The following is a 25,917-nucleotide window of genomic DNA, read 5'->3' on the forward strand; positions in this document are numbered from 1 at the left end:
TTTAAACTAGTACCGAATTTTCATACTTTTTTCTGAGTAAGTATAACAAGTAAAACTCATTTATGCATAAATTTACTACTAAAGTACATATAAAGGAACTAAAAAATTGTACTAATAATTTATTCATTTTTTTATTTTTCTTTATCTGTATATTTTTTCTTTAAAAAAATAAAAAATAAAATTATAAAAATTTAATTTAATAAATAAGTAATTTTAAAACCAATTAAAAAATTATATAATAATATTTTAAATTAAAAAAACAAAAAGAAGAGAAAAAATCCCAAATAATATATATTGGAAAAAAGTAAGAAAAAAAAGGTGTATTTACTGGAAGAAAAAAAAAACCTGCACAAAAGTGCAATACTTAGACGATCTCTTAAAAGAGAATAGTATAATATATTTTATATTTTACATAAGTTGGGAGAATGAAGTATAATACCTGCCTTTGTAAGGGAAAAGAGAGTGTAATTTCCTCTCGAAGAATATGATACCATTTATGAAGTCAATGTAAGTCTTGATAGGTTGTCTTGCATGATGCATACGTTGGTAAATTTCTAACTTCTTTTGGTATTTGAAGGGAAACATACAAAAAAATTAAAAACGTCATTAATATATAATTTAACGACTCAAATGAAAAATATTGAATTTCCTTCCTTTTTTAATATATATATATATATATATATATATATATATAAATGAATTTATTATTCAATAAAAGAATTAAAAACGTCATTAAAACCCTAAATTTTATAGAAATTAATGTAAAATAGCAAACACGTTAGAGTAAAATATCCTTTTTTACTTCATTCACGCTCTATCATCCTATTTAATTAAGGTACTAAAAGGCAAGGGTTGAAATTAATATATAATTTAACTAATTTATTAAAACGACTCATACAAAATTTTTTAATGTTCTATCATTGCATTAGATTTTACTAAAAGCCAATTTAGTCTTCTTAATTTTTTTGTTATCATTATCAATTAAGTATTAAAATATTTATTAATAGCAATATTACTAGAATAAATTACACTTTCCTCTCCTAAAAAATACGAATATCACACTATCATCTCCTCTTATATTAAAAATTTTACTCTCTTTATATATATATATATATATATATATATATATATATATATATATATATATATTATTTTTTTTTTGGATATTTCGTTTTAAAATGTTTGATAATTAATTTTTTTAAACAATTATAAAATTTTAATGTCTGTATACACACAATTACACACATTTATTTGTTTGTGTTAGTACTGAATTTTGTTATAATTAAATTTTATTTAATAATAGATTTTTGCATGAATATATTCAGGTGAAAAGTTATACGTTACATTTATTAAAATTAATAAATATAGTATTCAAATTTAATAATAGAGGATATTATGAAAATTAATTATAAATTATTTTTTATGACAAATTTTTAACCATTGCTGAAGTACTAAATTTCCACCCTTAATTACAGTACACGCGTATAAATTAGTTCAAAATACTCCAATTGAAAATTTGAGTCATAACATTTCATTTCCAAATTAACATAATATTGTTTGCATAATTAAGTCACTTTATTAGCTTATTTGTTTCGTGTTTTTAGTTTTACACCACGCTCTGTTAAATGTTTGTAACCTAAAAAATTATCTATTTAAAGTGAGTTTTTTTTATATAAGCAAATGTTAAGACAAAATCAAACCCGCGATTTTTACAATCGTTCCTTCCTCTCTTTCCTTTTATTTAAAGTGAATATGCTTGTAATTATAGCACAAAAAACAAACATATACTATTTAGTGGGTTAAAGTTGTAATTTTTTTATTTGAAAAGAAAAAAAAACAATTACTAATAATAAGTAATGTATATACATCTTTCAATTTGACAAACATTAAATTAAACTTAAAGTGAATTACTTTTGCACTTTAATTTCAAGAAACTGAGCTCAATTTCAATGAAATTTAATAATTTGATACTTTATCTTTTTAAGAGAAAATGTCCAGTATACTGATACAAACCTGAGTTGCAAATTGAGTTAGAAAAACTTTATTTTCGTTGAGTACTTAAAAAAAAGGTGAAATATATACCGTAGTATGACTTTATACGAGTCGAGAATATGTATAATAGTTAAATCAATACTAAGGTTAGGCAGATTTCTTGTGAATGAAATCCTGCAAACATATCATTATCATTGCGAGTCGTGTGAGAATAGCCTCAAGAAGCAGAGAGATATGATAGTAACCTCAGCTATCCAATGTAAGTGGTGTTGGCTGAGAGAAATCATCAACAAATGATATTAAAAATTTTGTATATGGCAGGAGCTCAAAAAGAACATTAAATTTTAGTTAAACATATCCCTAAAATAATAATAAAAAAACATTTCAGAATGAAAGTAATACCCCTTAGTTTGACAAAAAAAAAAACCAATAAACCTATTAATAATAAACTAACATGTCAGAAAATGGATTTAAATTTAAGTCAATCCTAAAAGTTTGACTTGTAAGATAAAGATTAATTATTACTTATATAGTTTATCTCGATAATATAAAGATACCATATCTAGTTATTCTATATCGGTTGAACTACAACCGATGTAGAAACCTTTCATTTTCTACATTGGTTGACTGATAACCGATGTAGAAACCTACCCATTCAACATCAGTTTCAGCCTTAGAATCACTGTAGGAAGCTACTCATTCTACATCGGTTGTAGCTAGACAATCGATGTAGAAAAGTCGGCCTTCAAAGACGGTCATAAAACCGATGTTGTGATTTAACGATCCCGGGTTATCACCACGCGTCATAACCGATGTAGAAAGGCCGTTAGAACCGATGTAGAAGACATTTTTTTTAGTAGTGCATTTTTCTCGTGACTATCCATCATATCAGACTTTCATCAGGATCATGTTAATTAGGAGATTTTAAATGAAAATTCCTTGATGTAGGACAACCTAAAGTGGACATAAAAGTTAATGGCAAGAGTAGGCCCATGTTGCAACAACTTAACAAGGAAGGACCTAAGGCAGGACCATTAAGGAAACCACAACCTCGTGTACGTGACCCCACTACAGGGAAGAATACTCAAAAAACTACCAATAGGAAGGTTCAGAAAACCTTTATGTCAAATAATAGCAAATGGAAGGATAAGGCTCAAGAGAGTCTGATTAAGGGCATGAATAATAAGGAAGTAGGCAACAACAGGATGACGGGCAACAGTAATGATGAAGAAAATAAAAAGAAGGATGATAGCATGAAAACAACGATTCCAACAAACTATGATCCAAAAGGAAGCACGGACGAGGCGTTATTAGCGGTGATGAGAAACATGGAAGCTCTCATCTCTATGTTTGCAACTCGTTTCCATTATGATAAAATGGATATAGTTTTTAATGCAAATAAGCCTGCGAATTTGGTGGATAAGGAATCCTTGTGTAATAATACTTTTAATACTCCTAGAGAAGAAGCTATGAGTGGTGTTATACAGGAGGTTGTGAGTCCTTAGGAGATTGTGGGATAAGACCCAACACAACCAAAATTGTCTCCCAATAATATGTGTTGGAATTGTAGAGGAATGAGGGGCAAGAGATTTCCCATTCTTATCAATGAAATAATAAGAGAGTACAATTTATCTCTTTGCTTTCTTTTAGAAACTTGTTCCTTTGTTCATACATCGGAAAGGGTGATTGAAAGAATTGGCTTTGATGCTCATTTTGTGGTACCTTCGAATGGGCAATCGGGGGGGATTTATTGTCTTTGGAATACCATTGTTGTATACGTTTTCTATTCCAGGTGCTCTATCTGTTTACCACCACAATCTTACTGAGGTAATCCATAAATAGTTATTTGGTTGTATTTGGAACCTAATTTTTGTTCCATTTTATCTTGTTTTTACTTTATTTTGTTTGTAGAACTTAAAGGATATGTGTTAAGTGTGTACGGTTGAGCAAAGCAACTAATAAAGAGAAAAGAGCACCAAAGGAGATAAGAAAAGGAAAATTCTGAAATTTTTTATTGAGCACGGCCTATACTGAACCTATAGGCCATATTGATCCAACATAACCTATGGTGATAGAAGGTCATGCTCACCCAACACTACCCATGCAGACCCCAGCAGGACCCGTGTTGGCCTTTACATTGTAGCTTATTTTAAACATTATAAATAAAAGTGTAAAAGGTCTTTTTAAGTTTTGCTTTATTTTTATTTACGAACAGCAAGAGCTTTTGAGAAGAGAACTACATCAAAAATAATTGGGCAGTCCGAATCTGTTTAGAGTTTTCAATCTCTTTTATTTCTAATGCAATATTATATGTTGTTTAACTATTATGTAGTCATGGTTGGTCAAACCCCTTAGAACTTGGATTGTAATGTAACTATACTCATTTACTTTAATTTCTCTTTTTAATAAAGTTCTTCAAAGTTATTCAATTGATTGTATCTTTCTATTGCTTTCACTTCTATATTGGAATCACTATGATTATTAGTTAATTGTGTTTGTGATCATCTTCTCATAATTAACCGACCTATAGAATGAAATGATTCATAAAACTTATATGATCAAACAATCTCATTTTTACAAAGTTATATGTTATTCATCATTAAATTTCAAATGACTAATGCATGATTAATTTAGAAAAAACAATATTCTCATGTGAAATCATAATTTGAGTCATTCCTTTTCATACATATCTTTTATTGAAATTATTGTTTGTTTTTAATTTTATTTTCTTGAATACAACTAAACTCTAGGATACCATATCCGAATTTCATTATTGTTACTACTTAAGGTTAGTGAGTCCATATTTTGTGCATTAGTAATTAAGTATGTTTTCCTTATTCCTTTTCAATTTTAAATATTGTTATTAAAATCAGAATGGACCATTTGAATCTATTCTTCTAAGGGAACTATTATTGGCCCTTACACATTGCTTTTGACCCTACCCCCCTTCAAAATATTCATATGCCCATATTAGGCATGGACTACTTTTTTTTTTAATTATTACTCAATTTGATCCCTCTGTTTTGAGATATTCATTCAATATGATCTTTTCGTTTGACATCATTTGTGTCAATTTAGACAAAGGGGGTAATATGAGCATTTTTTGTTTTAGAAATCAAATTCAACATTTTAAAAATAGAGAGATCAATTTGAATAATATAAATAAAAAAGACCAAAAGAATAATTTAAACTAAAAATAAGGATAAAAAGAAAGAAAAAAAAAAGAATTGAAAAGAATGAAATGGACCATGCGTAAAATTAAACATATGAATATTTACTTAAATCACATTAGTCAACATTTTAACAAAAATTTAGATAATCTAATTTGAATTCAAACACTCACATCGTGGGAAAATTTCAAACGGCCACAAACACCAGTAGGTAATTGAGTAGCTTGATAATACATGCCAGTCACTTGGTCATATACAAATTTGTAATACAAAATAGTATAAAAGAATGCTGGCCTAAAATTCTTAAAACTTATACAATATTTATTGAAGCTCCCATCAAAATGGTGCCCCTGATGTATGGGATAAGAAAAACATCCTAATTGGATTTTGATACAAATAACATACAATGGGAAGTTTAATATACATTATGAAGTAAGTCATATCTTACACATTCTCTGGTGATGATTGATCAGAATGTCTGACAAGGTGCTCTCTGATTTGATCTTCTTGCTCTGTAGTGATCTCCAATTTGGAGGATTTTTTACCACGATACAGAACATAATGTTGAATAATGAAAATAATGTCAAAGAATACAGATACCTGCAGTTGTGTATTACATAAAAAACAATGTCACAAAAGCATCATCAAGCAGCAGTGTCTGACTAACCTAATAAACAAACCTAATTTACCAGGCACAAACTCCATCCTAGATCTATGCAAAATGCAAAATTGGATTCTCAGTAGTGCTTCTACTACTCAGTTTGAGTAGTAAGCCATCACTCTTAAATAAAACAATTCATTTTCTCGACCAAAAAACAGAGTAGTAAATTCTAAGATTAAAATAATGATTAAAAAATAAAACCAGAATCAGTAGTCAGTACTAGAATCACAACAGCATGCAAAATATACGGAAAAGAAAAATAAGAAACAATTATTAACGTAAGAAAGAAGTAAAATATTCCTCAAGAGAGCTTCCCATACCAAAGATAGCAACACTTTTCCTATATTCCCATAGAAGTTGACCCATGAATCTGGAAAGATGGGATTTAAAATAAGTGAATGTAAAAATATATAATCAAATGACAGGAAGTATCAACAGCAGAGGTGAGGAGATGACAAACCTTGATCTATTGATTGCACAACCATCTGTCCATAATTTGCTATTCCTCCAGAAAAATCAAGTAGAATGTTACCGATGCTGAAGCCATCAGTACTTTTTCTCAGGAAGTTCATGACTGCCTACATTCATAACACACATGATTAAATGGGCAGCGAGAAGATGTGAAATAAGCCTGGTCTGTTGAGAAATTAGAAAAAGAATGATATATAATTTCCTTTAATTTTTTTAAAAGGTCCTTTAATTTATTATTAAAATAAACTCACATAAAAAGACAAATAAGGACCACTTCATCAACTAACAATCCATTTAAGTTTTAAGAGTTTATTATTACAGGTCTAGAACTAGATCAGTTGGGTTTTCAACTAAAATGTAATGGACTTGGATAGTATTATAGCCCACATTTCCAAACCAGAGACTTTTTTGACATGAAATTTTGAACAATGTCAACAGTAGAAAATGGTGCTTCAACTAACACTACTTTAGGAGCACTTCAAACTATTAGAGGATACCATGAATAGAGAGAAAGAATTGAGTTCCACCTTATTATATGTTTATATATTTAATAAATTGGTTTTTCTCTCACAAGCAAGAAGGTCTTCATTTTAAGTAGTAATGACTACAGAGGCTTCAAAAAAGAACTTGGAAATAGTTTCATTGGTATTTAGGACCACATACAATAAATTAGTTTCTGCTAAGAAATTTTAGTTTAAGAAAATGATATGTCAATAACCATCTAAATGAAAAAAAAAAAGACATAATTAAAATAGAAAAAAATTCCCAACCTGAGGAATGTACTTTATAGTAGTCATAACTACTTGAATTGTGCTGCAGCGTAACAATGTAAACAAAAAGTTAGAAAGGAATTAATCACATCCAAAAGACTAAGGCAACCTGATATTTTCTAATAATACACAACATAGACTGTGGCACTATAGCAAGGGTGGGTCTGAGGTAGTTCAAGACACAGAAGAAGATCCTAAGCTTTTCACTAACATAATACAATAAGCTGAGTCCATAGTGGTAAGAAGCTCATCACAGGAAAGAATGCAATTGTCCACCATCAAAGTGGTCGCAAAATAGTAAATAATAAAAGGTTCTCATATGATAGGTGATACTCAGCATCTGGTATATATAAGATCAATATTTCAGAAGGGCTCCTAAATTAGAACTGAAATACTCAGTCAAAGCATCAATTTCATATGCACCTTCATACCTAAATTTAAAATAAACTGAAAATATTTGCTGAGAATGAGCACGTCATCTCCTAAATTATTGATAAAAGAGAAATAAGCTTTCTCCTGTTGTGTAAATAGCATGCCAGTTTGAGATGAATTAGGATGGTCTCAAGAAAGCACTTATGAGAACCCTAGAACCTTCTCTTGCATCTTTGGCCCAATCTTATTGGAGTCTTCTATCAAATGCCCTTGGAGGATAACAAATAACATATGGTATAATACCAAAAGTACATACATGCATATATTCTATGGAATTAAATTGAAGACCAAGCAGCATGAAACAAAAACAATTAACCAAAGAAGCAGGGACAACAACATACTTGAAGACGGAGAGAAGCCAAAGCCAGGAATTATTCGGCAAAGCAATAAAGAAACAAACTGCTGCAACAAGCCATGCAACAGAGACAATTCCAATAGAAACCTTGGACACTTTCTGACTCCCACGCTACAACAAAACAATCACTAAGTTCAGCAAAATCGAGAATTCAGTCCACAGAACAAAAAAGAACAACATTCTCAACTAGAGAAATACATATCATGCTTACTTCATAGATTGCAATCTGGAACAATGTAATTGCTGTCAGTAGAACAGCATGGATCGAGAAAGCAACATCATTTGCAGCAACAGGTATCATCTGAAACAAATGAAACTAAAACTACATTAGGGAACTCCAAATATTTATATAAATAAGAACAGACATTACTTAGTGTGTGTTTGGATGAGCTTTGTAAAATTAATTTTGAAATTATGTGATCAATGGTTGGATTTTTTATTCTAAAAGCAAGTTAGTAGAAAAACAACTCAGCATAGTTTTTTTTATCCAAAGCAAAAATTACTTAACACATGTTTGGTTTGGCGTCTACTGAGCCACATCGTGTCAAAATTCAAGTCCAATTCTACTATTTACCCAGAAGTAACTAGTAGTAGCAGCTTTAAGTATGACACGTGTCCACTGTGATGAGACACCCTTCCAAACACACTATTAAGATTGCTTGAACTCAAAATCAATTCTTGAACGTAGAACCAAACATGTGAAAATTAACCTAAAACCACATCACATGATATTTTGACATGATTCTGGATCATCTAACATGAATCCAAACATGCACTTACACTCAAACAATTCCAAATTTTCGATTATCAAGAGAAGTATTTATGAAGAGAAGTGTTTAATTTGTTCTCATATTATGAACCAGATATATACATCCGTAGGGCCGACCCACTAGAAAGGGAGGTCTAAATAAAAAATTTAGAAAAAATCTTTTTATTTTAAAGAATAGAATTATATATTTGTACTTAAAAGAAAAACCAATAACAAATGTTGATAGACCCAAAACTCAAACTTTAGTTGTTTTAACATTAAGCAGGCTTTGTACATGTGCAAAAAATTGGATTACCCTTTGAGCATGACATGAGATAAAAAAGAGTTCAGCATAATATACGAAACGGTGTCGTTGTTATTCAATTGAGAATGAGAGGTGATTGAAGTTAGTTAGAGAAGGAACCTCTCCATAACCGTATTTCTCAAAGTACTGCTTCTGAATAGCAGAGCTGAAGTAGAGAGAAGCGTTGTATATGAGATAGGAACTGTGCTTGGTCAGATTTAGCACCACGAAATCGAAGTTGAGTCCAACCACACTAAATTTTTAAAAAATCAAATATTGAAAGTTAAATTAAATTAAACAATATACTATAAGAAATAACAAAGGTAGAATATACCCAACCTACCTCTTCCTGCGAAAATTCAAGATGACTTGAGGATAGAAACTGATGGACCAGGAAACGAAGGCGAACCAACCCAGAGCCTCGTAGGTAACTTGAAGCGGAAATGAATTCCATGACGCCATTTTTCAGTCTTCGTTCCTCTCTTCTCTCGCGCAACAGCAATAACCAATTGCGTAATTGGTGCCTTCCTTTAATATGAGGATTTCCACGCTGACGTAGACAATTGAATCTATTCTAAATATCTGAAAATTTATCAACTTCATAAATTAATTATTAATCGTTTTCAACATAAAAATGGTTGTTTTTTTAGAGCCTACAGATTATTAAAATCAATTTTATCTTTTTCAACTAATTATTCTTCGTATGTAAGAAATCGAATTCCTATCGGTATAAAGAACTCAGTCATTAATTGCACTCTATTTTGTTGGTATAAAAAAGGTTGAGTTATTATTTTGCCCATGACGTTATATAAATATTGGTAATCTTTTAAAGTGACAGATAAATTATAAAAAATTATATAATAAGATCACAAGAAAAGAAAACAAGTAAATTTTTATTTAAATATATTAATTTTTTTTTCGAAACTGAGAGTGAGATGAAGTGTATTTATTGGCATCCAACTTATTGGATAGTAAAATTAAAACAGATAATTTTATTCTTTTTTGAAAGAAAAAAATAACTTTATTCTCTGATTCATGAAATTTTTTCCGGTCATATGCTTCTACTATATTACACATTCCAATAAAATGCAATTACGTGTTTGCAAATTTTCTTCTAAAAAAGTGCAATTGGTCTGCTGCAATTTGTAAGGTCATACTAATCTTTGTTCTTGGACGCTATTGTGGTCAGATTCAAGCTATCAACATATTTGTCTTGTCAAATCTCATCTACTCAATTGTTGGCTTGTTTAGTTTTCCTTTTTTTCTTGGATGACATAGCATAAACAGATCCAATTATAAAAAATAAAATCAATTAAATCAATTATATAAATATAAATAAAATAATTTATATTTTAATTTTTTTTAGTCTCTAAAAGTGATTTTTTTTATTCTTATAATTTATATTTTAATTTTAATTTATATTTTAATTTTTTTAGTCTCTAAAAGTGATTTTTTTTAATTTTATCATTTATATTTTAATTTTCTTTTAGTCTTTATGATGTGAAAGTATTTTTTTTAATTGTTATATTTTATATCTTAATTTTCTTTCACTATTAAAAAAAGCTATTTTATGACATGCATTTCACATCGCTAGTACGATTAGCAATGACATTTTTATAAATATATTATCTTTTTATATGCCATGTGCATGGCGCGTGACACATTCAACAATGTTCATTGGGTAGCCCGTCTTAGTAGGTTACGCAACAGGTAAGTTAAGACGATGTATTTGAAAACACTAGAAATTTTGAATGTTAACGACGTTTTGTTGAACCACCGTCGTTAACATTGAAGTTTATAAGTTTTTTTGCGCTAATTCATGAACACTCCTACCTCATGCTCGAGCTCCCGCTTCCTCGTTTGTTTGACATTTCGATCTGCTGTGACCTCGCCGTGACCTCTGCCGTTTGCCTGCATCTCCGTCGCATCCCCGTGACCTCGGCCGAAGGGCGTAGTACATTGTCGCACGTTCGGCGTCGCGTCTTGTTGCGCCATCACGCAAGCCACAGTGTTTCCCTTTTCAGAGTTGTCGTGCCCTACAACTTCTCTTCAAGGTAAGCTTGTCGATGTTTGAAATTTCTTGTTTGGTGTTGAAGAAGTAATTATTAAGGGTTTAGTGAAGTTGGAATGTTGTTGTAACTAAGTTGTTGTGCAAATCTTGCCTTGCCCTAACAAAGTAATGTTTGAATGTATGCGTTTAGGAACCCATTAAGATAATGTTTTCGTGTTTATGCTCCCTAGTTTGGTTTGGTTTTAATCTTGTCCATGTCTCGAACCTAAAACCACTGACATGGTATTGCAATAAGCAAATCCATTAGTCCAGGTTGAGGACAGGCGTTTATGCTCCTTGGTGTTCTTTGCCTTTTGTTCTTTGGTGTTGAAGAAGTTAGTATTAAGGGTATACTGAAGTTGGAATGTTGTAACTTGTTGTGGAATTGTTGACTTGCCCTAAGAATGAATTTGACTTGCGCTTAGCTTGTTGGAAACTTCAATCAGTAGATAGTGACAAAATGACAGTGATTCTTTTCTTACTCTTTCTGCAAGACTACGACTATCAGTGGCTTGACCTCTTCTTGCTCTAACATGAATGCAATCCTTTGGAGGCTCAGGAAGTTTTGAGTTACTCTTGCTCTGTTTCTCATCATTTGCATTACTATTATTACATCCTTTGGACTCTTCCTCTGCCTTCACTTGGCCATTTTCATTCCCCTCACCTTTGTTAGGCTTGTTACGCTTTGCATTGGAGTCTTCGCTAGCTTCAGCAGCCTGAAGTGAAAGACCCTTTGGGATTCAAGAAATGCCAATTTGAAACAAAAGCGTTAAAACAAAAGAATTTTGACATTAAAAAGTGCTTACCATAGGGGGGTTGGTAGAGGTTGAAGTTTCTTTGGATTTTCCTTTTCTTTTCCTAGAATTCACATAAGGGGAAGGTTTCTCCCCAGTGTCTCCATTTGGTGTTTGTTCAGAGATTGCGGACTCCTCTTGAGAATTGGCCACTTCCATTAGGTCTTGCAATGGAGAATTGTTGTTCTCCTAAGTACCCATTTGAGATCCAAACACTTTGAGTGATGGACTACTTGAGACTATAGGGAGCTGTTTCTTCCCATTTTCCACCAATGGAGAAGATCTCTAAGCCAATTCAGCAATGTTGAGGCACAATTGGGTGGTCCTGCCATTGAAACTCCTACTTCCAAAGCAAGAAAGCTTTGCAGCCCTCTCTGCAAAGCCAGGATCAGTTGAGAATTCCGCCACGGTGGAATTCAAGGATGTTGATGTCCCCAAACTTAGGGGCATGCCCTCTTTCACCAAGTGCTTCACCATTGTGGGAATTTTGTTCATGTTCACCTTTGGAGAAGAACTGAAAGGGGTAGTATAACATGATGTGTTGGTGCTGTTGTTATTGCAATTGATGTAGGAAGATGCACCAACCAAAGGCTGAGAATGAGGTCAGATCTCAATCTCATCAGAGCCAGCACCAATGTTTCCCAATTTTCCAATCAATTCCCTGATGACAAAATTCTCACTTCATTGTTGGAAACTTCCTTAAGCCAACACCAATGTTGGTACAACTAAATTTGTCTCTGCTGTCAAGTTGACACTGCCCTCCTGTGCGATAGTGGCAAGTTGTACATTCATCACTTATTAGCATACTTTAGTGGAGATATCTGTAGATTTGTACTCAGGTTTTCCTACTTTGGTGCAAACTCGTACTTACTAGTTAGTTTAGGCAGCCATAGACGATGACAATGATAATGTCTTGCCACCATCACCTCCATCCAATTTTTTGTCATATATATAAACAGTGACCATAGTAGTTAAACATTTAGGTTATAATTGAACATTTCTAGTTGTTTGGGAAGTGAAATAAAATGATGTTATGTCATTTCATCGTTTGGGATGAATATGTTTAGTCCTTTTTTAAAATACTGGTTAACGTCCCAATTACATATATTGGGTTTGTGAAAAGTAAATTGTTTCTTATGTATAGAATAAAAAAAGTAGCTGTAAAATGGTTTCTTTTTTAGTAGTGGATGAATCCCTTACTATATCCTTCTATAAATCCTTTTAATACTAAATTATATAGTAAGTGTTACGTGAAAAATGAAAACATTAGTAATCAATACATTGAAAAATACTATTAAATATGATGTTTAGAATCTATTCAATCGCTACCTACAAGAGAAAAGGAAAATAAAATTATAGAAAAAGCTTTATCAGTTGGGCGATAAAATCATCAGAGACTCCTTTAAATAAATATGTTGTTCGAACTATGTTTTGGAAAAGATGCCGAGCAATATTGGATCTTATTGTTTTAGGTAGGTATTCTAGCACTTCTTCTGTAACTCTACAGTCTTAAACTTCAATTGCATGTGTGCCAACATTTGCTCTTTTAAGCCTTCCGGGATTCTATATTTGTTTGCATATTGTAATATTCTGTTGAAGGCATTCCTCTGTGAAGCTTGGTGGGGAAACAAATTAGTTTTGGGTATAGCCATTCTTATGCTTTTTTAGGACCAGATGTGCTTCGATGGGGGTATATTTGCCCAATCCATGCACCTTTCTAATAAATTCTTGTCCAATTTTGGCTTTGGTTAGAGAGCAAGCTGTTTGGTGTTCATAAGTGCCATTTGATAACCTTAATTAACAGTGAAAATGTAAAACTGGAAAATGAGAGGAGGTAAATACTAATTATATCTAGATGCATTTCTAACTTATTTTTCTTTTTACTTCCCACTTTCCCACTATCATTGTAAGTCTATAACTAAGCATGCCTTAAGTTTGTAGTTTGTTGTTGCAAAGTGGCAGGTTTTGGGGATTTAACAAATAATTGCTTAATTTTAAAAAAAATTGTAAGAGACTGGTAGAGATAATTAATTATGTTTTAAAAATAAGATAAACCAAACATATTAAATTAGATTTTTTTTTTTAATACAAGACATTTTAGAATGTGAGGAGGTAAGGTTAGATATTGTCAATGGGAGAATGTCAGATGTCAACAAATATAGCTTAATGTCAGTATATGTTTTCTTCCTTTGACTTCTAGGAAGAAAACAAACGCGTTTTTTTTAATTATCAAAAGCTTGTTTATCTTCTGCTAGGTTTGATATGCTAGTGTTATCAAATGTACAGCTAAGGGTTAAACGACCATGGAAATTCTCATAAAATTTACCATTGCAAATGTTCCGATAGAGCTATGAACCAACAGATTTGTCATGTTTCCAATTATATATGAAGTGAGGCCGATGTTGAACAGCATGTATAAAGTACTGAAAAGCTTCTCTATTAAATTCACTGCATAGAAATCTCCATAGCCAACATTAGTAAGGGTTGTAAAACCTTTCAACTATTTCATGGCTTTGTCATGTGTATCACTTTGATTTCAACCCGTTCTGCATAAGTGCTGAAATTTGAATATGCATAAACATGGGGTGTGAATCTTTGAGTGAAGGAACTTCATTTTGTTATTTTGTAGTTGCTGCAACATATATATATATATATATATATATATATATATATATATATATATATATATATATAATCTGAAATTAAACATGTTAGGCGTACGAAGTAACTCTGAGCTCAGCCAAATTATCTATATAATATACAATGATGATAGTCTCAACTAAATTAAAAAAGTTTAATATGTGTTGATGTATGCATCATAGAGGACTGCGGTAAAGGATTAAAGGGGAAAACAAAGCTAATAGATCTAACTTTCAGCTTCATTCATGCATATTTAATTTGTTATTTATATATTGATATTAATATTTTATTGTAACTGAATGCAATTCTATTATGACAAAATTTGTTTGCTGCCTAGTGGAATTAACAAGTTTGTGGAATTGGTTGTAATTGTGCGTTGCTAATGACTCCCGGCTGCTGATACATTATCCCGGCTTTGGCATTTCAGATATCCTCTCGAAGGTAATTGGCCTTTGTTGTATTTTTTGTTGGCCTGTTATAGTTATTGTTAGCTTCTTTTATAGGGGTTGTGGTGTTGTCCTGCTTCTCTGATTTGCTGTTGCTATCAATGTAACCTAATTAATAATTTGCTGACTGAGTAAGTTGGTAGCTAGAATATTCTCCATTACATGACTTAAAGACGTTTCCTGAGTGTAGAGTATGACTAAATTGAACACAGGGGCGCTGGTCCTGCTGCCCCTTTGGGGCCTGATGGAGAGCATAGACAGCATGGGACATAATTCAACAATTAATTAGGTGCATCACATATAACATTTAGGTACAGGTTGCTGTGATCAGCACCGGCTACACAGGGTTCGACCCTACACAGGGTTCATTGGATTTGTCAAATGTCTCAAACAGAAAGTAGAAACATTGGATTAATTGAATTTTTTGTGGTACGCGAATGATTAATATTAATTGATATCACTGTACCAATATCCTTACTGATACTTTGACCTGATATGGATAAGATTTAACTATTGCTCATATATGCCAAAGCAATATCCTACTAGGTAGACCTGCAGTTAAATAGGAGGAAGCAATTTCATTCTTAGCTCACTGTCTAAAAGTGTGCCTACATTCGCTCCGGGTATAAAAATTCTTGCCAATAGTGGTTCTGTTCTGTACATTCATTGCTTACTTGCCTCTCCGGGTAAATACATGCATTTTCATATTCTCTGTTTTTACTTGCCAAAAGTGTGCCATACATGCATATATACACACACAAGGGAAGACAAAGAACAGAAAAAAAAAGCTCATAGAAGGAAAAGGCCAAAATAGAAGTAAAGAAAGACAAGTGATCCTTGGTTGCAGTAAACAGAGATAAAAAAAGGAAAACCTCTATCTCAACTGCATGACAAAAATGATTGTTCTTTGTGATCAAATCCTTCAAAAGATCTATTTACAGAAGCCAAAAATCTAAACCCAAAAGGCCCCAAAGAGAACCAAAACTGATCATCTTTCTAATCAACTTCACAAAACAAAAAACTGGGTGGGGGGTAACACAAAATTAAGCTCAAAAGAGTTCTGAGAAGGGAAGAAAATGTCAACAGAAATTAAGAAGAAAATTCATAAAGCTGAGCATATATATATGTATATACCACCTTTCATCCATAGTGGTTTATGCATCAGAAACTATATCCATCATGTGCCATATTTATATTTTATTTACTTTTCTTTGTCCTTTTTTTTTTCTTTTTTATCCCTGTACCCCCACTGGTTTAGTGGCATACATTGGCGATGAATCAAATAGGAAGGATAAACCTGGAATAACAATTAGAATTAAGCTCCATTAACTTTAAAAGAAAAAACAAAAGAAAATAAAAATTCAGGAACAAAGTAGGACATATGTGAGAGAGAGAGAGACGAAGTTCTGATAACGATATTAATGGGGGTGAAAAGGACATTGGGCTACGATGCAAGTGGGTTCAAGAAAACGATTTAGTTGAACAGAAAGCTCGATCTCCTAGTCGAATTGATAGATGAATACAATAATGGAGTGCTGAACTGGGATGAATTCTCTTCAGCGGTGAAGGAAGCCCATGCCAATCGCATGGGTAGCCAAACCAAGAGGTTTGTAATCCCTGACAAGCCAAAAGAAGAGAATTATTTCTATGCCAACCCACAGGAGTGTTTGGGATGAACCACGAAAAACATGTACTATCAAACACACTCTTAGTCACATACTGGGTATATTAGGAATTAAATTTGTCCCAATGCCCATATTTACTTGATTTCTGGTTTGTGCTATGTTTGTGCATATTGGACTGTTCCCCAGTGTATGTAGTATGAAATTTGGGTTGTTCTTTCTAATTAAACAAGTACATATTAACGCGGTTCATCTTTTTATGTTAGTATTGGCTTTGTTCTGAGTTTCGTAACATTCAAAAATTTTCCAGTGTTTGCTAACAAAGATCTTGCATTGCAGATTTAAAACATGCCCTTGTACTTGAGCCAACCAACAAAAGGGCAGCTTCAGCTGCTGAAAGGTTGAGGAAGCTATATTCCGGTAGATACATAATTCTTGCACGAGATATATATCTATATAATGGCTACAAAATGGTTTTCGTTAATTAATGAGTTTCTAGACTAGCTAGACATGGCAATTTTTAGACTAGCTAGACATGGCATGCATGTATTGTACCAATTAACTTAATCTTTCTTCAGGTTCTGTGATAATAGTTATGTGTTAAATATAATTATGTTTATTGTTAATTGTTAATATAATTAAGTTACAATATTTTAATAATTATTAAATGAATATTTGTATTCATAATCATTATTTATCATTTTGTTGTTTAAGAATATAAATTTAAATTAAGTAAAACAATAATATATACTACACAAATTTTTATAGTTTCAGCTTATTAGTATCTTTTACTTTATTTATTATTATATTATATTATGTTTAATTATTATTATTTATTAATGTAATTAAGTTATATTTGAAATACTGGTTGATAATTATTTATCATTATGTTGCTTATTTATATAATATTAAATTAAGTAAAACCATAATAGTACAAAAATTATATTTACTTATAATATTAATTAGTTGACAATAATAATTTATAAATTTTCATCTTATACATAGGTTTTAGTTAACGCAATATTATATTATTACATTTATTTTAAATTTTTAATATAAAAACCAACATTTTAAATAGTTTATTAGTAAATTAAAGCTAATTTATAAAAAAAAAAATAATAATTTTCTTACTAAGTCGATGCTTACGTCAGCAGCGACATAATAATGCTGGATTTCAAAGTCGGTGCTTAAGTAAACATTGTCGTTGAAATCGTCTATTACTACGTTGGTATTGTCATAAGCACGACGTAGAAAGCACGGGTTTCAACTACGGTACTAACCTAAGCACGACATAGAAAGAACAAGTATTGTCATCGTCACTCATGTCAACAACGTCTTCGAAAGCTTACGTTCAATTACTGTCGTGGCTGACCCCGTCGCAGGATTCAGTGCTTTCTAAAACGGTGTGTTGCGACCGTCGTAGATTGGGGCGAGATCTACTACGACGTCATATTTAAAGACGCGCGAGCACCATCGTTGAACGTCGATTAGGACCAATGTAAAAGGCTTTTTTTTAGCAGTGTTTTAGTGTCATTAAAATATTAGTAATATTATCAATTATAATTAACTATAAAAATATTAACAAGTAATTCATAATTAATTTATCGTAAAATAATTTATAATAAAAAAATAATTAATAATTTTTTTAACTAATTATTTTTATATACTTTTTTAGTAAGAATTTAAAGGTAATTAAAATTCAAATTATAGGAATTAAAAAAATTATTTTCAAATTATATAGAATAAAAGAGAATTAAAATAGAAATTATAAAAATAAAAAAATCATTAAAAAAATTAAAATATAAATGATAAAAAACAGTAAAATAATCGAACCAAACTCTGAACAGTCTGTGTGAGGATTGTGACAATCAGATTCTATAAATTAGGGACGAATTTTTTCAGGAAAGTGCTGCAAATCAAAAAACAAAGAAAGATGAGCGAAACCATCACCTTAAGATCAAGCTCTCCTATTGTGCCCATATACTTGCTTCCCTCATGCTCACAACCCACCAATGCATGCCACGAATTTTCCAGGTTTTCTAAACAAAAGGGGCCCCTAGCCTAGATATATGGTAAGCATTCTCTACAAATGAGTTGACCTTGGACGAAAACTTTAAGCTTCCAGATGTTAGACCATTCACCAGAAACAACTAACTGAGTGTGGGACTACTTGGTGGTAAGTAAAACGAACTGTGCAAAAACCATCTTTACTAAGATCTCAATCAGTTTATCATTCAAACCTATATCAACAAGGGAGATTTCCAGAATTGCTAAAACCTCTTCCTCATTCAACATGGACTCTAGCTAGAACTCATACATTCCATACTCCCTTTTCCTGGTCTATAAGATCATGCACTATCAAATCAAGTGCTACTCGAGCCCCAGCATGATCATGCAAGGCAATGTTCCTCCCTCGAAGCCAACTATCCTTCCACACATTAATACTATAACCCTTCCCCACACGCCATTTCATCCACTCTTTCAACAAATGTCTAGAGGACCAAAACCTTCATTCGCCAAGAATAACTGGGATGATGATGTCCAAGTGTTGCATGCATAAAATCACAGCTTGGCAAATATCTTGCTTTCAACACCCTTGCTGCTAAAGAGCTACTAGGGTTACTCACAAAAACTCCATGCCTGATTTCCAAGAAGGGCCAAATTAAAACCCTTTAGATCTTGAAAAACCATTCCTCCTTGATCCTTCCTCAAGGTTAGCTTGTCCCAACGGAGCCAATTCACGCCCATTCTGCTCTCCTTTTTACTTCCCCACCAAATTGAATTGAGCATCCCATGAATCTCATCTATAAGAGTATCAGGTAATATATAGATGCTCATACAATACATTGGGATAGCTAGCTTGAAGCAAAAACTTTATCATCACCTTTTTCCCTGCTCTAGAGTGCCATCTCTCACTCCAGGATTGGATCCTTTTCCACATACGATCTCTGATATACCCTAATATTGCTTTCTTGATCCAACCAATTAAGGAAGATACCCCAAATATCGACTAGGGCCCTGCAACCCCCAAACTCAAAGTGATATTAGCTCTAACCTCCTCTGAAAACATTTCTATTATAGAAAATCTCTGACTTGGCTAGTTTGCACCAGAGGCTGCCTCATATATATAAATATTTAGTTATTTAATTAATCTTTTAGAAATTTAATGATATATTAAATTTTGATTTAAAATTTTAAATATTTTAATTTTAAATATTTATTATTTTTAATTTTGATCACATAATTATTATTACTTATTCTCATATTTTTACATAAAATAATATTATTACTTTGTGAGAATTGGAAATTCAAGTGTAAAGTGATGACTTGTGAGGTGTTTGATAAATCATTAAATCCTTTATTTTAATTTAAAGGTTAAGATTAAATCCTTTCACTCTCACACTCTCACATATGTATAATTTTTATAATAAAAAATAAGAATAATTAATTTTAATCCTTGAATCATTATTAAAAAAATTAATAGTTGAGATTAAATATTAATTTTAATTAGTGAGGTGCTTTGATTTCCCAATTATCTTTCCCATGAATTCATAACCTTTTTTATATTCTCATTCATCCTTCTATTAGCTGCGATGATCCGGAAGCCTTTTTGCCTTCAGACCTTACAACACAACACGTCGCGCTGTTAAAAATAAAAAAGGTCTGAAAGCTTCCGCTGTTGCTAGGGTGGGAGAGACATATCAAAGGCATAGGGAACAGCGACCAACCAATCTTGAACGGATAAAATAATTTGTCCACTAAGTTTTCCTTTTCAACTAATATAAATAATGAAAACTAGTTTTGTTATAATTTTATATTAAGAAAACTAGTTTTGTTATAATTTTATATTAAGAAAACTAGTTTTGTTATAATTTTATATTAAGAAAAATTAGAAAAATATATCCAACTATGCAAAAAGCAAAAAAGAGGTAAAAAGACAATTAGCATCTTATTTTTTATTTGGAACATGTATAATTAAAAATTATGACCCAATTAGATGCAAATGTCCTTGCTTCCTGTATTGAAACACCCCCTACGAGTCCTAACACCCCATTGTGTACGTCCCTTTTCAAGCCCACCTCATACCATAAAGATGTAACCGCATATACATTAGACATTGTTCAATCTATAATGTATTTTGTAGTAAGAATTAATCATTTTGTAATGTATTTTGTTTATTATGGATTGACCGATCAGTAATAAAATAAAATATATTATAAATTAAATAATTCATATGTATTTGTATTGTGAATTGATCAATCCATAATACATTTGGATTATAAATTGAGCAAGTTGTATTACAAATTGATCAATTTATAATATATCACAAGGGGGCATTGATATTAATCAACCAATCCTAGTCATTACTCTCGGTCAAGGCAATAGTAGTGATGAGGTTTGCCTTGGTGACGACCCTCACATTGTGGAATTTCAGGACGATGATGTGGGTGGTGAGGAGTTGGGATCAAGGTAGATGATGTAGCGGACAAGGGTGGCGGCTTTGCCGAAAGAGCCAGAGATGAGGTAGGTAAGGCAAGGCATGGAGGGAGAGGGGACGTCATGGATGATGGCAATCTTGGCTTGCGGTGATTCTGAGATGAGTGGTGGTGGATCAGTGTGATTGATGGAGGTGGTGGGAGAGAGGAAGAAGAAGGATAGAAAGGAAATATTAGAAATTCATGGGTGCACCAAGCAAAAATGGGTTGTATTAAATAATTGTATGGTAAGAAACAAACAAATCTAAGCCCAGGAATCCCCTTCAATGGACCTTAAGGCCCATGATCCTCGTTTCTCTTCTTTCTCTCTTCCAACTGCTTTTCTCTCTCTCAGAATCTGATAAAACCCTTCTGAAAACCAATCATAGCTCGAAGAACTGAGAATCGAACTACTTTCACTTCTTCAAAATGGCTCACTCGTTGATAAGAAAATGCATAAAACCTGCAACCCTCAACTTCCTGACACCACTCGCAGTCCCTGAGATTCGGCGGCGGCTAGCGTCGGTGGCGGCAGCGGCGGACGAGGACCCTCCGCAATCGCCGTCGTCGTTCACTTTCTCGTCGGAGGGGGAGAAGGTGTACGTGAAGCCGCCGGCGGGGAAGTGGAAGCCGTCGCCGTCGTCGACGGTGACGATGCCGATGTCGTTCATGACGGGGTCCATCGTGGGGAAGCGCTTCTACAAGGAGGTGAAGACTCGCGAAGCCGATGACGGGAACGGCTGGACGGTTATGCTCGATTACCGAACCCTAAAGACTCCTTCCAAGAGACCCCTCAAGCTTCCCTCTCTTCCTCTTGCTAAAGCCATTGCTGCTGAATGGGAATACCAGGTTTTGCTCTTGATTATAATCCCCTTCTCTTCTTGGTGGTTAATTATGTTTTATTTTCGTGTTTTTTTGTCCCTCTTTTTTTTATATGGCTTTTAGTGAAAAAATTTGAGCTTCTCTTGTAAGTTAAAACCAGTTTATAAAAATTTTGTCATTTAACTTCTCTAAAAGTTAAAGCTCATAAATTGATTTTAATTATTAGAGGATCTCATGAATAATAATATACCCTCTTATTAAGTGATAATGTAGAAGTTTATACAAACAGGACTAAAATATTGTGTTGGATGAGTGGTAGGATTAGGAATGTATGAATTGGGCATGGTTTATGAATGAACATTGTGAGGTTGTTTGATTATGTAGAGTCCAGCTAGTGGGAAAAGGCGTGTCTTTTGTTGATGTATGGCTACAGAGTGTCGTGTTGTGTTGTTGACGATTAGTTGGCAATTGCTTTAAATTAACTGACACAAGTGGTAGCGGCTTGGGTCCCTCTCTTAACCAAGTGGTCCATGGGTCAAATCCCAGTTGGCCCTTAGGTATGGAATAAATTGTATTGTGAGGGGAATACCCACCTTGTGTGCGCTCGAGGTCCCTGACGAAGATGAGTCACTACTTTCGGTAGAGACTATTTCGTATCAATATGATGGTCACCAAATAAAGAGTTAATACCGAGGCACAATGCAAGTGTTTTTTCAGTTTCCCTGAGGAGATATAGTCTAGTGGGGGGAATGGATTCTATCATCTATCATGAAATAAGGTTATGTTCAAATTTTTTGTCTGTCTCTTTTCTGTGTAGAGAGATAGGTGAGACCTATTTAGTGTCCATTGAGGGAGAAAGAGGGAGAGAAACAATATTTGAATATGACCTTGTTGTGAAACTTTTAACTTAAAGATCTTCATTTTCATAAAATAGAGACATGATTAGGATTTTGACTTTATTATTTGCCATGCACTGATAACAATGGGAAAGGGTTGGTCCAGATGTTGTCCACGTTAATTGATCATTTGATCATGACTATCTGTATTGTCATCCAAAGTAGAGGATATTGTTATTTGAACTGCTAAAGGATTGGCAGGCCTAGCTGATGGCAGAAAAATGTCCACTTTTTGAAAATTTATAGCTCACTTTTGCCCTTCAATGTTAGTTTATGGATGTTTTTGTCATAATTTTCACTATCCTGAATGCCAGGGCTGCCTAGTATCCCTCATCATCATTGCAAAGAAAGATGCTTATTTCCTGCTTTCATAAAAGCTGTGAATTTTGTTTCATAAATTTTCCTCTGAATAGGGTTAAAATAATTTAAAGTCTCTTGGTGTGGTGATATAGCTAATGCAAGCCTCCCCTTCAATATGATTATATGCCCCATAAATTGCCATTCAAAATACTTAAATAATCTCCATTTGAAGCTGCATATTCAGTTTAATATAGTTATGGATGCTTAGGAGTGTCATTTAAAGTGGGCTGCTAATGAAGTTTGATTTGTTGTAGCAAACGGATGGCATAAGGCCCTTCACAATGCCTCTTATGAGACTTGCTTGCACTGCCTTGGAAAGAGTTCCACTCACAAGGAGCAAAGTTATTGAGAATTTGATGAAGAAATTTAATCAAGATTTAGTATTTTGCCGTGCACCTGATGACGATGAGCTGACAAGCTATGTACATGGTATGGTATTAATTGATAGCGTGGTATGTCCCCACTCTCCTCTTAGCTGGTGAATCACCAGCGCCGATATAAATACATGATGAGTACATTAGGATTTTGTGAGTTGAATTGAAGTCATCATCTTAAATTGTAAAAAGCATTTTCGTATAGCTCTTTTAATTGATGGTTTTCGGAGTGTGGATTTTTCTGTAGCAACCATTTGAAATTTATAACTTAGGCAGCAGTTATTGCAATGAAAATAAATAATAATGATATCTTCACGCCTAATATGATCATGAACTTCAAGTCTGGTGAATAATCTGCTTTATCATAGTTGTGGGAATGATTTTCTTTAATGCAAGCATAAATGTAAGCATTTTTTTTCTTATACAGTGTCACAGTTTAGGTCAGTATGTAACTAAATTTTTTACTGTGAGCATTTCTTTTTCACTTTCTCATTGGGTTGGTATTGTTGTGATTATATATGTTTGGCAAGCTGTTCCGAGACATAGTGCATCATTTAGAGTATATTTTAGCTTTACTTACCTAGAATGATTGTTATTTTTTTTTTCTTGCAATGTTCTTGTTAACTCCACCTGTGGTCTCATAGTTGGTCCCAGTCCGGGTAAAGGGGGATGGTTGTAATAGGCCCTTGACACCCAACACATAACTTGTTGAAACCCCAAACATGAATGTTTTTGTTGATCAAAGTCATCTGGGTTAGGTTAAGAAACATCTCATTGATTTTTGAGTAATAAGATGTATGGATTTGAATTTGAAAATTCATCTTTGCAGCTCGTCAGGTGGAGAAAATTGATCCATTGCTTCGTTGGGTGGAGTCAGAATTTGGCTTTAAGCCAGTTCTTTACACCAGCTTTTTTGGTGGAAAGCAGGAAGATGGTCTTGTAATGGCTATTGAGAACCTTCTAAAGAAAACAGATGATTGCGAATTGGCAGCAATTGATGCTATTGCAGCATCAGCACATTCGTTAATTATAGCTATTGGAATGGTTCAGGGGAAATTGCAAATTGAGGAAGCAATTGAACTTATTAGACTTGAAGAAGATTCTCAGGTACTTACTATAACCGTAACCTGATTCAAAATCTTCTCTCTATATTGTGCTTAAATATTGAAGTACAGGACATAATCTTGACATGATTTGTGAAATAAAAGTCTTGATTCTCTGTTTCAGGTGGACAGGTGGGGCCTCGTAGAAGGTGGCCATGATGTGGATATTGCTGATCTAAGGGTGCAGGTTTCGTCAGCAATTGTATTTCTTGGTTTATCAAGATGCATATAGGCTTTTAACATCCTTTCATATTTTACGTTACCATCCTAGGAACTAGCTATCAGGCTAGACTAGAATAGGAAACCAGGGGTTGTTGTCATATCCAGATCTTTCCAGAGACAATAAATATTCTTGGGTACGCATAATTTGCTTTGTAGAGTTTTATTTATGGTTACAGTTTTGTCATGGGTTGAAACATTATAAACATGGCTTTAAAAGGGCCTGATTTGTACTGGAATAACAGGTAAAATTCTTTGTTCAAGTGTTTTCTTTCAGCTTCATTATTCATAGGAAACAAATTTGTGGGTTGTGTGAATTGGAAGATGATTACGAAATATGCAGTGTTCTTGTTGAGATTTGAAATATTCCGAGCATGATTTTTGAGATTGAATTGATATTATAGTTGGAAATTTCTCGGTACAATATGAATAATTACTTACAACATTTTTTTATGATTTTATACTTGGTTTCATGTATTGAAACTTTGGTTGAATGAAAATAGAATTCCTTTTCCTTTCTTCGTATTGGCTAAAGAGCTGGTATTGTTCTAAGAGAATCAAAGTCACTGGAGATCCTCTGAATACTTTGGATGAGATTCATGAGAATAACTACTTTGACGGATGCAGTCCTTTTGATTATGTGAATATATCACGCCAGTAAGCGCTAAAGATTCATTAAAACTGAAGAAATAACCATCAAGTTAAATTGAATATAAGAGACTTGATTAACACTGTATCCCTTACTGCAAGTGGCAAGTATACCTGTGGCTTTTAAGGATCTTCCTGACAGCATAGAACACAAAGTGGAGGCTGTTTAGTGATGTCACAGTTACAACATGCCGTGTCGCAGTCATTGTTGCATCCTGTAGAAACATTAATTTGTCTACCTTGTAAGGATTTAGGAAATATGCAAATTCTGTAATTGTCACCCTAATTATTTGGACCAAACTACTTATCATTGCTAAATAAAGTAGCATGAAATGTGTATTACAAGCTTATACTTTTTACTGCAATACCTGTTATAGTCACATATTGAGATGGTTGGATACCCTGAGAAATCCTGAGAATTGAAAGGCGAGTGCTACCTTGAACATTAATGCCATGCTCAGAAGAAATCATGAAAACCATAAACCAAGCTACTGCCAACGACTTCATGATTGTGATGGTGATAGCATGTGAAGTTTTTCTCAATAGAGTGTGTTATATATGGTTC

General features: G+C 32.9%; 2 protein-coding genes, 1 long non-coding RNA gene and 1 pseudogene across 3 annotated transcripts; 2 read left to right on the plus strand and 2 right to left on the minus strand.

Annotated features, from left to right (window-relative positions):
• Positions 1-5,370: 5,370 nt before the first annotated feature.
• Positions 5,371-9,447, minus strand: LOC100795576 (cystinosin homolog). Its single transcript, XM_003547635.5, has 8 exons — positions 9,247-9,447; positions 9,024-9,156; positions 8,063-8,152; positions 7,838-7,962; positions 7,065-7,107; positions 6,284-6,401; positions 6,144-6,193; positions 5,371-5,762 (listed from the first exon to the last, which is right to left on the minus strand). The coding sequence occupies exons 1-8, from the start codon at positions 9,363-9,365 to the stop codon at positions 5,607-5,609; spliced, it is 834 nt and encodes a 277-aa protein (XP_003547683.1). The 5' UTR covers positions 9,366-9,447; the 3' UTR covers positions 5,371-5,606.
• Positions 9,448-11,351: 1,904 nt separating this feature from the next.
• On the minus strand, positions 11,352-12,713 carry LOC106796395 (transcription factor bHLH78-like; annotated as a pseudogene).
• Positions 12,714-13,095: 382 nt separating this feature from the next.
• Positions 13,096-17,028, plus strand: LOC102667878 (uncharacterized). Its single transcript, XR_001385351.2, has 3 exons — positions 13,096-13,219; positions 14,725-14,828; positions 16,795-17,028. It is a non-coding gene; the product is annotated as an uncharacterized lncRNA (long non-coding RNA).
• A 4,052-nt stretch (positions 17,029-21,080) lies between these two features.
• Positions 21,081-24,967, plus strand: LOC100796099 (ATP synthase mitochondrial F1 complex assembly factor 2). Its single transcript, XM_003547636.5, has 4 exons — positions 21,081-21,779; positions 23,263-23,437; positions 24,212-24,489; positions 24,610-24,967. The coding sequence occupies exons 1-4, from the start codon at positions 21,360-21,362 to the stop codon at positions 24,715-24,717; spliced, it is 981 nt and encodes a 326-aa protein (XP_003547684.1). The 5' UTR covers positions 21,081-21,359; the 3' UTR covers positions 24,718-24,967.
• Positions 24,968-25,917: the final 950 nt, after the last annotated feature.

The sequence above is a fragment of the Glycine max genome, chromosome 16 (assembly GCF_000004515.6).
Source record: "Glycine max cultivar Williams 82 chromosome 16, Glycine_max_v4.0, whole genome shotgun sequence".
Classification (NCBI taxonomy): Eukaryota; Viridiplantae; Streptophyta; class Magnoliopsida; order Fabales; family Fabaceae; genus Glycine; species Glycine max.